At 35.9% G+C, this 13,526-nt stretch overlaps 1 protein-coding gene across 4 annotated transcripts in view; it reads right to left on the bottom strand.

Annotated features, from left to right (window-relative positions):
* The window catches only part of FBXL17 (F-box and leucine rich repeat protein 17), a 459,233-nt gene that overhangs the window by 434,588 nt on the left and 11,119 nt on the right, over positions 1 to 13,526 (bottom strand). For all 4 annotated transcript variants that reach the window (XM_081826475.1, XM_081826474.1, XM_081826476.1 and 1 more), the window contains exons 2-3: positions 6,329 to 6,451; positions 2,683 to 2,940 (exon numbers count right to left, since the gene is read on the bottom strand). In XM_081826475.1, coding sequence (XP_081682601.1) covers positions 2,683 to 2,940; positions 6,329 to 6,451 — 381 coding nt within the window. The remainder of the gene's footprint in view (positions 1 to 2,682; positions 2,941 to 6,328; positions 6,452 to 13,526) is intronic.

Below are 13,526 nucleotides of genomic sequence, written 5' to 3'. Positions count from 1 at the left end.
TCCATTCTAGGTCTGTGAAACATTATATAATATTTCTAAATTGTTAGTTCACAAACTATAGCATATTCCACAGCACACCTCATCAAACATCAATGGGACATGAAATAAATTTACTGAGTGGGTCAAGCCAACATTTATATAACATAATAGTATAGAACAGAAAATATTAATGTATACTGTATATAATGCTATGCATTGCTTCACTAAACTTTTATTCTATTTTATGTATATATGAAGGCCATTCTCTTTCTACTATACCACAACACTATTCTATCAGAAAAAAGAAGCTAAAATAGGACACACCCTGCTATAGTACATAATACATTGAGCATAGGAAAGTATTATGTATAGGAAAATATACTGCAATGAAGTTCCTATGTAATTACTTAACATAATTTAATTACTTAAGAAAGTTACTTATGGATGAAAAAGATTTAGACTGTTTTACTACTTTTATCAGATTACCTCATATATAACTAATTTATAATTCAGAAACCATGAAAATCTGAAGCAAACATCTAATTTATCATAAATTAATGGGTTTCAAAATACCTTACATTCTAGGGAAGATTTAACATAATTAATCTCAAAGTTGTAAAGATAAGATAAATTCATGATACTTGACTGGCATATTTAAGTCTAGCTCCTTAAAGGACTTTTTATTTTCCCTTTATTTCAACCATAACTATGGATCTTATTCTTATAGGAACACCCTTAACATTCTGCTCAATTGTTACCTATTCATATTATATCATATTTAAATATACAACAGTTTTAGTCCATTTCTTAATAAATACACAGACCTTTAAAAATGTTTCACTGTGAAGTATAATTTGCTGGGACATTTCTACCATAAAAAAATCGTACCATGTCAATAAAATTTATAATTTCCCCATTAAAGATTATTTTGTTCTAATACATTTAAGAACCTCATAGCACAGGGCACCTGGGTGGCTCAGTCGGTTAAGTGTCTGCCTTCAGCTCAGGTCATGTTCTCAGGGTCCTGGGATTAAGCCCCGGCATAGGGCTCCCTGCTCAGTGGGGAATCTGCTTCTCCCTCTCCCTCTGCCCCTCCCCTGCTCATGGTGTGCTCTCTCTCTCTCAAATAAATAAATAAAATCTTAAAAAAAAAAAAAAAAAAGAACTTCATGCTGCTAGTGAGTAATCCTATATATAAAAGAAATGGATCAGGACAAATATTAAAACAAGTAACACTGTTACTGCACAATTTCCCTTTACAGACAGAACAGGCTCCCATATACATTTTAGCATTCTTAATATATAAATTGGACTGACACACCCAGTACTTTTTAGGACAGAATATTCTCAAATTTCATCTAATACTGAGCTTCCAATTAATTCATACGTAGTGTTTAAATTTAGGGCTCTTGGGGCGCCTGGGTGGCTCAGTTGGTTGAGCAACTGCCTTCGGCTCAGGTCATGATCCTGGAGTCCCAGGATCGAGTCCCGCATCGGGCTCCCTGCTCAGCAGGGAGTCTGCTTCTCCCTCTGACCCTCCCCCCTCTCATGTGCTCTCTCTCTCTCATTCTCTCTCTCAAATAAATAAAAAAAAATCTAAAAAAAAATAAAAATAAAAATAAATTTAGGGCTCTTCAATTTATTTCTAAGTTCATTGCAGATCAGATTTAAATCTAGGCCTTTACTGATATTCTGCTTTCATTGGGAAATGTCAGAACTGCACCCCAATTCTGAATTTAAACATTAATCCTGACAAAGTTCTTGAATGAAATTATTAATTCTTTCTTCCAAAAATTTTTGCCAAAGGAACGGTAGGTAGAATGGCAAATGTCCATGGCCCCTTTATTCAAGGTATTTTAGAGTAGGTCTACTGGAGTGGAAAAGTTTAAAGATGGAAGAGATTTTGAAGAATCCAGGCTTTATATCCCAACTCCATCATTTGCTAAACATTAGGCAAGTTAACCTCTCCAAGCCTTAATTTCTTCCTTTATAAAATGAGTTTAATACCAACTATTTCACAAAGTTATTTCAAGGGTTAAATGTTAAAATACAGTAAGTGCCTAGTACAATAGTGGGAACATAACTAAATATTCACAAATTCAGGGCCTGGCACTGGAATCCATTCAATATTCACTGAATGAATAATCCACTCTGAGACAAGAAATCTTAAACGCCATTTCCAAAGCAAGTGCATCAAAGAAAAAAATACATATAACAGTATTTTCAATACAAGTATTTTTTTCAATATAGGTAATGACCACCTTTTACTTCATTTTATACTCTTTAATTTGGACTTCCATTTATGCCTTAAAACATACATTTTAAAGCACATAAGTGTATCTTCTAGTAACATAAAAGGGGAATTAAAAGTTAATTTTTACAATCTCATGCTGACCCAAACTGCACACTACTGGTACCTAAAGCAAAATTTGGTATAAAATTTAAGTAACAAAAGAATTAATAAATGGCTTGTCACAGAAGTTCAGGCACTCACTACAAAACACAACAAAGTTAACTTACCAATTATAACCATGACATTCTAGTTCACTAAAACAAACATTCATGGGTACAAAAAAAAAAAAAAAGATGGCTTATTTTAGTCTCTGTGCATTATTTTTAACAAAATAATCTTTTAAAGTGTAGCTTCAAGCAAACATTTTGAGTTAATCAGAGTAAAACCATTTTACAGATGCTAAAATTTACCTGTTTGAGTCCTTCATCAGTAAGTTTGTCCTGGTTGCCTACATGAACTTTCTGAAGTAAAGGACAATGAGAGGCAACCGCAATAATAGAAGTGTCAGAAAGCTGTTTACACCTGTAGGCTGTATACCTAAGAAGTCCAGGACACTTAAATGCTAAAACACATACGCCAGTATCAGACATACTGCGACAATCAGAAATGTTGATTTCAATTATATTCTGACTTCTTGATGCAATTTTTTCCAATAATTCATCAGTGACCTATGAGAGAAAAAAAGCAATAAATTTAAACTTTTGTTACAAGTAGGAAACTTACTTTCCTTTCTTTTATTAAATTTTCCCTAATAAATAATATAATAGCACAATCAAAAGAAAACCTTCTTATTTAATATTAAACATAACAAGGACTGTGGTATAATATAAAATACATACTTGGTCTTTCTTGCAGTTCCTGGAACAGAGTTCCTAAAACTCTTGGAATTTCCTGATTAAGAGGAGTGTCTTTTCTTATTCATAACAAGCCCCTTTTGACCACACAGGAGTTTATACTAATGAAATAACTTAAGTTGAGGCTCCCCGATAGCTTCAGGATGGGGACTGGTCACCAGAAAGACCAAACAGCATGTGATTAGAGGGTGGCAACTTTCAACCCCAAACCCTGACTTCCTAGGAGGGTAGGAGAGGTAGAGACTGGGTTATAAAAACTCTTAAACATTGAGATTTGACAAGCTTCTGGGTTGGTGAACACCTTAAAGTGCTGGGAGGGTGACATGCCCACAGACTGAACAGAAGTGCCACATCTTCTCCTCCACTTATCTTGTCCTATGCATCTTTTCCATCTGGCCAGTCTTAAGTTGTATCCTTTACAATAAACCAGTAAACGTAAGTATTTTCCTGAGTTCTGTAAGTCATTCTGGCAAATTATCAAACCTGAGGAAAGGGTCAAGGGAACTCCTGAATTAAGAGCTGGTCAGTGAGAAGTACAGGTGACTCCTGGGACTTGTGACTGGCCTATGAAGTGGAGACAGGCTTACGGGACTAAGCCAATAACCTGAGAGGCTTTGCACTAACCCCAGGAGTTAGTTTCAGAATTGAACTGAATTGTTGGACACCCAGGTGTTATCAGAGAATTTGTTAGAATGAAAAAAACTCCACACATTTGGTGTCAGAAGTGCTGTCAAAAAACACCAAGCAAGAACATATGTGTTAGTTTTCATTAGAAGCCTAAAGATCTGGGCGCCTGGGTGGCTCAGTTGGTTAAGCAACTGCCTTCGGCTTGGGTTATGATCCTGGAGTCCCAGGATCGAGTCCCGCATCGGGCTCCCTGCTCAGCAGGGAGTCTGCTCCTCCCTCTCATGTGCTCTCTCTCATTCTCTCTCTCAAATAAATAAATAAAATCTTTTAAAAAAAAAAAAGAAGCCTAAAGATCTATCCTTATTAGGAAAGTTACTTTAACTTCAAACTCACCAAAAAATCCACATAAACAAAACTGTATTGAGATTTTAAATGTTCTGTTCTCTATTTTTAGCCCAGCAAATAGTGTATCAGTCATCATGCTATATGAATCGTAACTTATTATACCTAATCAAATTAGATGATACCTACCACAAAATATAAATTTTAATTGTTTTACTACTTATTTCAGAATACTACCTCATATAACGAATTCATAGCTTAGAAAATATATCATTTTGTTTATCAGCACACGAAAGATTACATACAAATGTCCATATCAAATAGCTCTTATCAGAAAACTCAAAACATATTTAAATATAAGTAACCTTAAAATTCATGTGGTTAAAAACTCACATGGCCATCTGAATTTTAAACATAATTTTTAAAAAATCAACCTCTACATATTCCCTACCCAATCATGGAATGAATAAATCACAGGGATGAAAGGTACAGTACTGGGAATATAGTCAATGGTGTGGCAACAGCGCTGTATGGTGATGAGCACAGCAGAACATACAGAATTGTCTAAGCACTATGTTGTACACCTGAAACTAACGTAACATTGTGCATCAAGTAAACGTTAACAAAAAAATAAAAAGAAAAAAGAAAACAAAGTTAATATTATTCAAGTCCCTTGAGTACAAATAATGGTGAAAGAAAATGCACATGATGAAATTTAGAACAGAAGAAGGAAAGAACTGGAGTGTTCAGGAGCACTAAGAGTAAGAGCCAAGGCTGCAACTACCTTTATGCTTGTTGGAAAAAGCAAAAAAAAATGCAGTTACCTTCAAAGCTACAATTATGACATACCTCTCCTTTTATTTTCTTTTTTTTCCATCTCCAGACCTAACTACCAGTAGGGGTGAAAAGCTATTCTTAGTCTGAGTTTAAAACAAATAGCTCAGATATCCAAGACTAATGAAGTAAAGAGCCAATGTATTATTTCACATTACTTCTTTCCACTCGACCAGCAACAACTAACTAAATACTCACCATTTTCCTAGACACAAATTTCATGGACCCAGGCAGGGAAATTACTAACTCTGTAATTATTTCAACTTCTAACCAACGAGGCAGAAAAACAAAAAGGAAACTTACATACAAATGCTCAGGAATTCGCTTATTTTGTTTAAAGTGTATGAGTTACACACACACACACACACACACACAAACTACCAGTGGTGTGCTGAAGTTGGCTTATACGAACTTACAAGAGCCTGTAATGTATACCTCTTTCCAAATCAGTGACATCCCTGCATTCAGTGGTTATCACATTGGTAGCCTGAAATTGGCCATGGTGGGAGAATTTGCACCACAGAAACTAGCAAATACTATAATACACAGCTAGTTGTTCAGCATGTACCAGCACACCACTACCTAAAAATATCATGGAAGAATTTAGAGCAGGTTCAGTACTCCAATAAAATCCTATTCTTATTGGATAATTTTATGTATTTCCAATGCCAAGTACTAACAACCAGGTCTAAAAGAAGAATCCAACAATTCCAACAAATTGTTTGCAATAAATACTACTAACTCTACCTTTTTTCCTAATCTATGCCACCATATAAACACACTAGGAAGCCAGGCAATAGGGAGGACTGGAAAATTAAAACAAGGTATCTTAACCCATTTTGCTTCTATTTCTTCAACTATAACAACTGTATATTTATACTATTCACCTATAACAACAGTATAGGAATACTATCAATAGTGCAATAATATATTAAAAGGAGTAATAATTGTATCGACTCATGACATTGTTAGAAGGATCAAATGCTTTATTATGTGTAAAGCCCACAGAACAGTATATAGCATATCAGTAGTACTATATAAACATTTGCCATCGTTTTCTATTAAACTAATATTAATGATACAACCCCCCCCAAAAAAGGCAAAAAGTTTAATAACTTTCTTTGAAGGTAATGAAAAAAGGGAGAAGATGAAGAAGACTTAGACAAAGATTAAGAAGCAACCCAAAATTACCAATCCACATTAAAAAATACCTTCTTTACCACAAGAACCTAGCTTAACATAATTCACACACAAAAAATTACTAAAGCGTGGAATTATAAATTATAATCCACTTGAACTATCTTAAAAACTATAACATGAAAGAAGTGATTTCTGAAGAGGAATAAAGATATTTTTTGAGTAGGTCAAAGTGAGTGTTTCTTAGAATTAGATTCCATACCTGCTGACGACTACTAAGATCCAGTTGCTTCCAAAACTGGAAATCTAAACAAAGGTCACGCCAGTACTTGCAAACCAATGAGGCAGAAAGGCAACGCTCATCCAGGGATAAATTGGAAAATATCTGTAAATAAAAAAGGAACCATATAATATGTGCTAAACACTTTAAAGGCACAGGAAAAGGTTCTATTAGTTAGAGAAAATTAACTTTTTTTTAAGATTTTATTTATTTATTTGACAGAGAGAGACAGAGAGAGAGAGGAACACAAGCAAGGGGAGTGGGAGAGGGAGAAGCAGGCTCCCCACAGAGCAGGGAGCCCGACGCGGGGCTCGATTCCAGGACCCTGGGACCATAACTGGAGCTGAAGGCAGACGCTCAATGACTGAGCCACCCAGGAGCCCCCGAAAAAATTAACTTTTAAAACAGAAAACCATCTTGAATACAAGGGCCATTATTAGAAAAGTCATTGTTAAGGAGTACCCTAAAGAGGAAGTACAGTATGAAAGCTAAGAACATGTGCTAATATCACCTTTCATGTAAAAAGATGGAGTGGGGAAGCAGAGGGAACAGAGTTTACCAATATTTAAAAAAAAAAATGATGGGAAGGAGAAACCAAAAATTAATAAAAATGCTTACCTTTAGGGGAAGGGAGAAAAGAGTAGGAAGGGAAAAATGATGAAAGTGAAACTACTTTAAAGGTATATAGGGGCGTCTGGGTGGCTCAGTTGGTTAAGCGGCTGCCTTCGGCTCAGGTCATGATCCCAGAGTCCTGGGATCGAGCCCTGCATCAGGCTCCCTGCTCAGCGGGGAGCCTGCTTCTCCCTCTCCTTCTGCCTGCCTCTCTGCCTACTTGTTCTATCTCTCTGTCAAATAAATAAATAAAATCTTTAAAATAAAAAAAGGTATATAGTTTTACAGTTTTGACCTTGGAGCCTGGTGAACTTTTATATAATTTTTTAAAAGAATAATGAAAATAAATCATAAGAGACATTTTACCTCTATGGTATTTCTTCCAGAAATTCATGACCCCAATCAAATCCTGAGAAAAATATCATATATGCTAACTATGGGACATCCTACAAAATACCTGATAAGAACTCCTCAAAAAATTCAAGGTCAGAAAAAAAAGGAAAGACTGAGAAACTATCACAGATCAGAGGAGAATAAGGAGAAATGACAACTAATGCAATCCTGAATTGGAAAAACATCAACAGAAGAACTATACTGATGCTGATTTCACAGTTTTGGTAAATGTACCATGGTAATGTAAGATAATCAAATTAGGGAAAATTGAAAATAGTTGAGGAATATGTGGAAACTCTACTATCTTTGCAACTTTTCTCAGATTATTCTAAAATAAAAGGCTTATTTTTAAGAGTTTTAAAAAGTTAAAATCGCGGGTGCCCGGGTGGCTCAGTCATTAAGCATCTGCCTTCATTTGGGTCACGATTGGGATTGAGGCCCACATCGGGCTCCCTGCTCAGCGGGAAGCCTGCTTCTCCCTCTCCCACTCCCCCTGCTTGTGTTCCCTCTCTCGCTGTGTCTCTCTCTGTCAAATAAATAAATAAAATCCTTAAAAAAAAAAAGTTAAAATCACAAAAAGATGACTAGGGTAAAGGATTAGAACCAATACAGAATTTTTACAATTAAGATATGTATCAACAAATACAATATGTGGACCATATTGAAATCCTGAACTGGACTATAAGAAGATTCTTCTGAGACAATCAGATAAAACTGAACACAAAATAGATACTAGATGATTTAAAGAAAATTAGTCTTCACTTTGTAGGTTTTGATTATATAGTGGTTATATTCATACTGTAGTTATATTATGTTTTAAAATCTATTATGCATTTTAGATACATACTTTAGTGTTTATAACTAAAATGATATCTAGAATTTGCTTTCAGATACTTTATCAAAAACAAAGTTGGTGAAAGAAACAAGAAAGGCAGAATATTGAAAACTATTAAAACTGGTTGAATGATACATGGCAGGGGGCAGGTTCATTATAGTATTTTCTACTTTGGTCTGTATATGAAAATTTCCATAATACTAAGTGAAAATTTTAACAAGCACATGTTCTCTAAAACTAAACTATCTTATGCTAAGTTTAAATCATGGCTCCACCATTTATTATCTATGTAACCTTGTGCAAATTACCTAACCTCTCTCTCTCTCTCTGTACCTCAATTTCCTTATCTTTATTTTTTTTAAGATTTGATAGAGGGACAGAGAGAGAGAGTTAGAACAACGAGCAGGGGGAGGGGCAGAGGGAGAGGGAGAAGCAGACCCCTGCTGAGCAGAGAGCTGACACGGGCTCGATCCCAGGACCCTGAGATCATGACCTGAGCTGAAGGCTCAGCCACCCAGACCCCCCAATTTCCTTATCTTTAAAATTGAGATAATATAGTATTGACCTGACAGAGTTACTGTGAGGACCAAACAAGTATAGGTAAAGTTTTGGGAACAAGATCTGAAACAGAGTAAGTAGTATATAAATGATTCCTATCACAACTATGACCTAAAATGATAAACCTCCATGCAGCCAGAAGTTGTAGACATCTAAGCTAAAAACTCTACTGTGCTTAAATCTTGAACCTGGGGAAAATAACTGCCTCCTCTGCACAACTATCATTCCTCTTCCAAGGGTCTAGTGAGAAATAAAATATATGTTTAAGAATCACCAGCAAAGATGGAGTTAAGCCCACTAAAACTTCTCACTCCCACTCATGACAACTAAAACCTCGGGACAACATACAAAAAGCAACTAACTAAGGACTCTAAAAGGTTAATAACAGATGGACTGGGGAGGTGAGCCAAAACTTAAAGAATGACTAATAGGGACACCTGGGTGCCTCAGTTGGTTAAGCGACTGCCTTCAGCTCAGGTCATGATCCTGGCATCCAGGGATGGAGTCCCGCATCAGGCTCCCTGCTCAGCGGGGAGTCTGCTTCTCCCTCTGACCCCCCCCATGCTCTCTCACTCTCTCTCCCTCAAATAAATAATAAAAAAACCAAAATCTTTAAAAAAAAGAATGACTAATAAAAGTAATGAGTTTCCTGAGGTTTTTCTCCTTTTATCTCCCATCATGGAACAGGATGGCCCCTGTGCAGAAGTATACGTAAGGTACAACTAAAACACAGAGAGAAAGCCATCTTTCTGGACAGAATGTGAAACAGAATATGAGAAGAATCCTCATTTGGGATTTTCTTTTCTTTCCCTTTTCTCTTTCCTCTCTGCTGGCCAAGTTCCAAATACAGCCTCAGTCACAGAGCTGCAAAGTGACAGCTATATAGGCACCTAAAAGCCTGAAAATGAAACCATTTTTCAGCCAGTAGAACTAGCAAAGAGAACTCTGTGACCAGAGTGTGAAAGGAATCCTTGCTACCTTTTTCTTAACACTTCACCATAAAAGTAGCCCCAGGGGCACCTGGGTGGCTCAGCTGGTTAAGCACCTGACTCTTGGTTTAGGCTCAGGTCATGATCTCAGAATCATGGGATCAAGCCCACATCAGGCTACACACTCAGCGGGGAGTCTCCTTAGGATTCTGTCTCTCCCTCTCCCTTTGCCCCTCCCCCTGTAAAATAAATAAATCTTAAAAATAAAATAAAATAAATTAGCCCCAGTTATACAAAAGTGATAGCAGCAGAGGTGGCTCTAACTCTGAGAGAAACTCTATCTTTCCAGCCAGAGAACCAAGGAAAGGGGACTCTAAGTCAAAGAGTAAAGGAAGGATCAGAAAAGAAGACCTCTAACTGTATATAAAGTGACAAAAATCCCAAGTTAACCACAAAGCTGCATGTGTACAGAAGAAACCCAAAGTTGTACAGAAGAAACCCAGTAGTATAGCAAAGTCTTTTAAAAAACTGAGCCAAAACTATAATCACAGGCCAAGGAAGGTAAGATAGAAATTTCAGTCTAAATATAACAATGCTGGGGCACCTCAGTGGCTCAGTCAGTTAAGCATCTGCCTTCAGCTCAGGTCATATTCTCAAGGTCCTGGGATTGAGCCCCATGTCGGGCTCCCTGCTCAGTGGGGAGTCTGCTTGTCCCTCTTCCTCTGCCCCCCCCACCATTTGTGCATGCTCGATCTAATAAATAAAATCTTTAAAAAATGTTTAAAAATCAATAAAACAATGCTGTTCCCTGACAAACCTGATGAAAGATAAATCTAGACATTCATAAACTCAATGAACACCAGTAAGATTAACTCAAAGACTCTACACCCAGACACATTATAATCAAATTGTCAGAAGACAAAGAGAGAACCCTGGAAGCAGCAAAAAAAGCAATTCATCACGTACAAAGGATTCTCAAAAAGTTTAACAACTGATTTCACGTCAGAAACTATGTAAGCCAAAAGGCAATGAGATAACGTATTTAAAGTGCTGAAAGAAAGCAGTATATCTGGCAAAACTATTCTTCAAAAATGATGGAGAAATTAAAATATTTCCAGATAAACAAAAACTGAGGGAGTATGACACTAGCAGACCTAACTGTAAGAAATGCTAGAGGGAGCTCTTCAGGCTGAACTGAAAGAACATGAGCCAATAGTTTGAAACCACAAGAAGAAATAAAAAACACCAATAAAGATAGGTATTTATGTAGGTAAATATAAAATTCAGAATTAATGTATTTTGGGCTTGTACCCCTTTTATTTTCTACACGACTGAAAGGCAACTACATAAAATAATAGTTATAAATCTTTATGAAAGGGCACAAAGCACATAAAAGTCTAAGTTGTGACAATAACAACATAACTATAGGAACCAAGGTTTTATATACCACTGAAACTATATTGGTATTTGTAGTTTAAGTGTTTGACAATAAGCTTTTTTGATTGTAGTATGTCTAATATTAAGCTTTTAATTGCCATGACGCCCATTTCAAAAAAAAAAAACATTTATCCTGAATAAACATATTGCCAGCTGTATGACACAGCTACTAAAAAAAACAACCACCACCAATTAAGGTCTCTCAGAAAACCCCAGGTTACCTAGATATAACTGACTGCTTGAGTGACCCTGTTTCTCCCTTCTTATGCCCTAATTCCTGCTTTTCTGCTTTAAATTAGCCAATAGAGAGTAAACCTGCAAAACCCTAGACACTCCACCCTTGGACTCTAATAAAGGCAGAGCTCCCAGACTCTTTCTCTCTACCCTCAACCTAGCTAGATGGTGCTTGGTGTGCTACATATGTCATAATAAGAAGCAGAAGACCTGGCCCAGCTATACATAGGGGCCCTGGTAGCAGAAATATCTGTGTAGCTTGCCATAAGTAATGTGTGCCTAGGAAAACACTACAGGCATTTCTGACAGGGAGTACTACCATCAATAGGCTCAAGATCAACAGAACAGTATTAACTCAAACTAGACTGTTAAATTATGATGTTAATTATAACCCCACAGCAAATATTAACAAAGTAACTAAATATACACACACATGAAGAAAAGAGAAGGGAATCAAAATAGTACACTACAAATATCTAATACAAAGAGCAGCAATGGAGGAACTCAACAAAAAGTATAAGACAGAAAAAACAAATAAGAAAATGGCAGAAGTCTTTCCTTATCAGTAATTACATCAAATATAAAAACATTAAACTCTCCAATTTAGAAACAGAGAATGAAGGAATGGAACAAAAAGATGATCAAATTACATAGTGTCTATAAGAGACTCGCTTTAGATCCAAGGACACACATGGGTTAAAAGTAAAAGGATGGAAAAATGTATTCTATTCAAATAGTAATCAAAAAAGAACTGTAGTGTCCACACTAATGTCAGACAAAATAGACTTTAAAACAAAAACTGTTACAAGAGACCAAAAAATTGCAGAATGATAAAAGGGTAAATCCCCTAAAAGAGATAAAAGAATTATATATGTACATATAGCAACAGAGGTCCAAAATAGATGAATCGAAAACTGACAGAACTGAAGGGAAAAATAAACAGTTCTACAATACTTAGAGACTTCAATACTCCATTTCAATAATGGATAAAACAACCAGACAGAAGATAAATGAGGAAATTGAAAATCTGAACACTTAAACCAACTAGGCCTAATAGATATTTTATACAACACTCCACTAAACAACAACAGAATATACATTCTTCTCAAGTGAACATGGATAAACTGTATGTTAGCCACAAATCAAGTCTCGTAAATGTTAGAAGATTGAAATTATACAAAATATCTTCTCTGACCACAGTGGAATGAAATTAGAAATCAGTAACAAAAGGAAATCTGGAAATGTGGAAATTAAACAACACACTTGAAAACAGTAAGAAAAACTCAGAGGGAAAAATAAAAAATATTTTAAGATAAATGAAAACAAAAATACAATATCCCAAAATTTATGGAATATAGCTGTAAATAACTGTATTAAAAAGAATAAAGATCTCAAACCAATAACCTAACCTTCCACCTTACAGAAAAAAGAAGAGGAAACTACATACAGGCCAAGCAGAAGGAAGAAATTAAAAATCAGAGCAAATAAAAAATATAGACTAGAAAAATAATAGAAACAATAAAAACAGAAGCTGGAAAATCCTTGGAAAGTTCAAAACTGACAAACCTTTACCAGACGAAAAAGAGAGAACACTCAAGTTACTAAAACCATGAATGAAAATAGAGATACCACTGCCAACCTTACAGAAATAGAAAAAATTATAGAATACTATGCCAACTAAATAACCTAGATGAAATGGACAAATTCCTAGAAGCATACAAAGTACAAAAGAACTGACTCAAGAAGAAATAGAAAATCTGAATAGAACTATAAGTAAAAAGATTAAATCAGTAATCAAAAAACCTCCAACAAAGAAAAGCCAAGGAACAGAGGAAATAATTAGTGATACATTTGAAGAACTAAGACTAATCCTTAAATTATTCCAAACTGGAGGATGAGGTAACACTTCCTAACTCATTCTATGAGGTCAGGTTTACCCTGATACCAAAGCCAAACAAAGGCATCACAAGAAAACTACAGACCGGGCGCCTGGGTGGCTCAGTTGGTTAAGCGACTGCCTTCGGCTCAGGTCATGATCCTGGAGTCCCTGGATCGAGTCCTGCATCAGGCTCCCTGCTCGGCAGGGAGTCTGCTTCTCCCTCTGACCCTCCCCCCTCTCATGTGCTCTCTCTCATTCTCTCTCTCTCAAATAAATAAATAAAATCTTTAAAAAAAAAAAAAA

Source organism: Leptonychotes weddellii, chromosome 7 (genome assembly GCF_054177405.1).
Source record: "Leptonychotes weddellii isolate Sample4059 chromosome 7, ASM5417740v2, whole genome shotgun sequence".
In the NCBI taxonomy this organism is placed as follows: Eukaryota; Metazoa; Chordata; class Mammalia; order Carnivora; family Phocidae; genus Leptonychotes; species Leptonychotes weddellii.
Note: the sequence above shows the minus strand (reverse complement) of the source record. Positions and strands in the feature narration are given on the sequence as shown.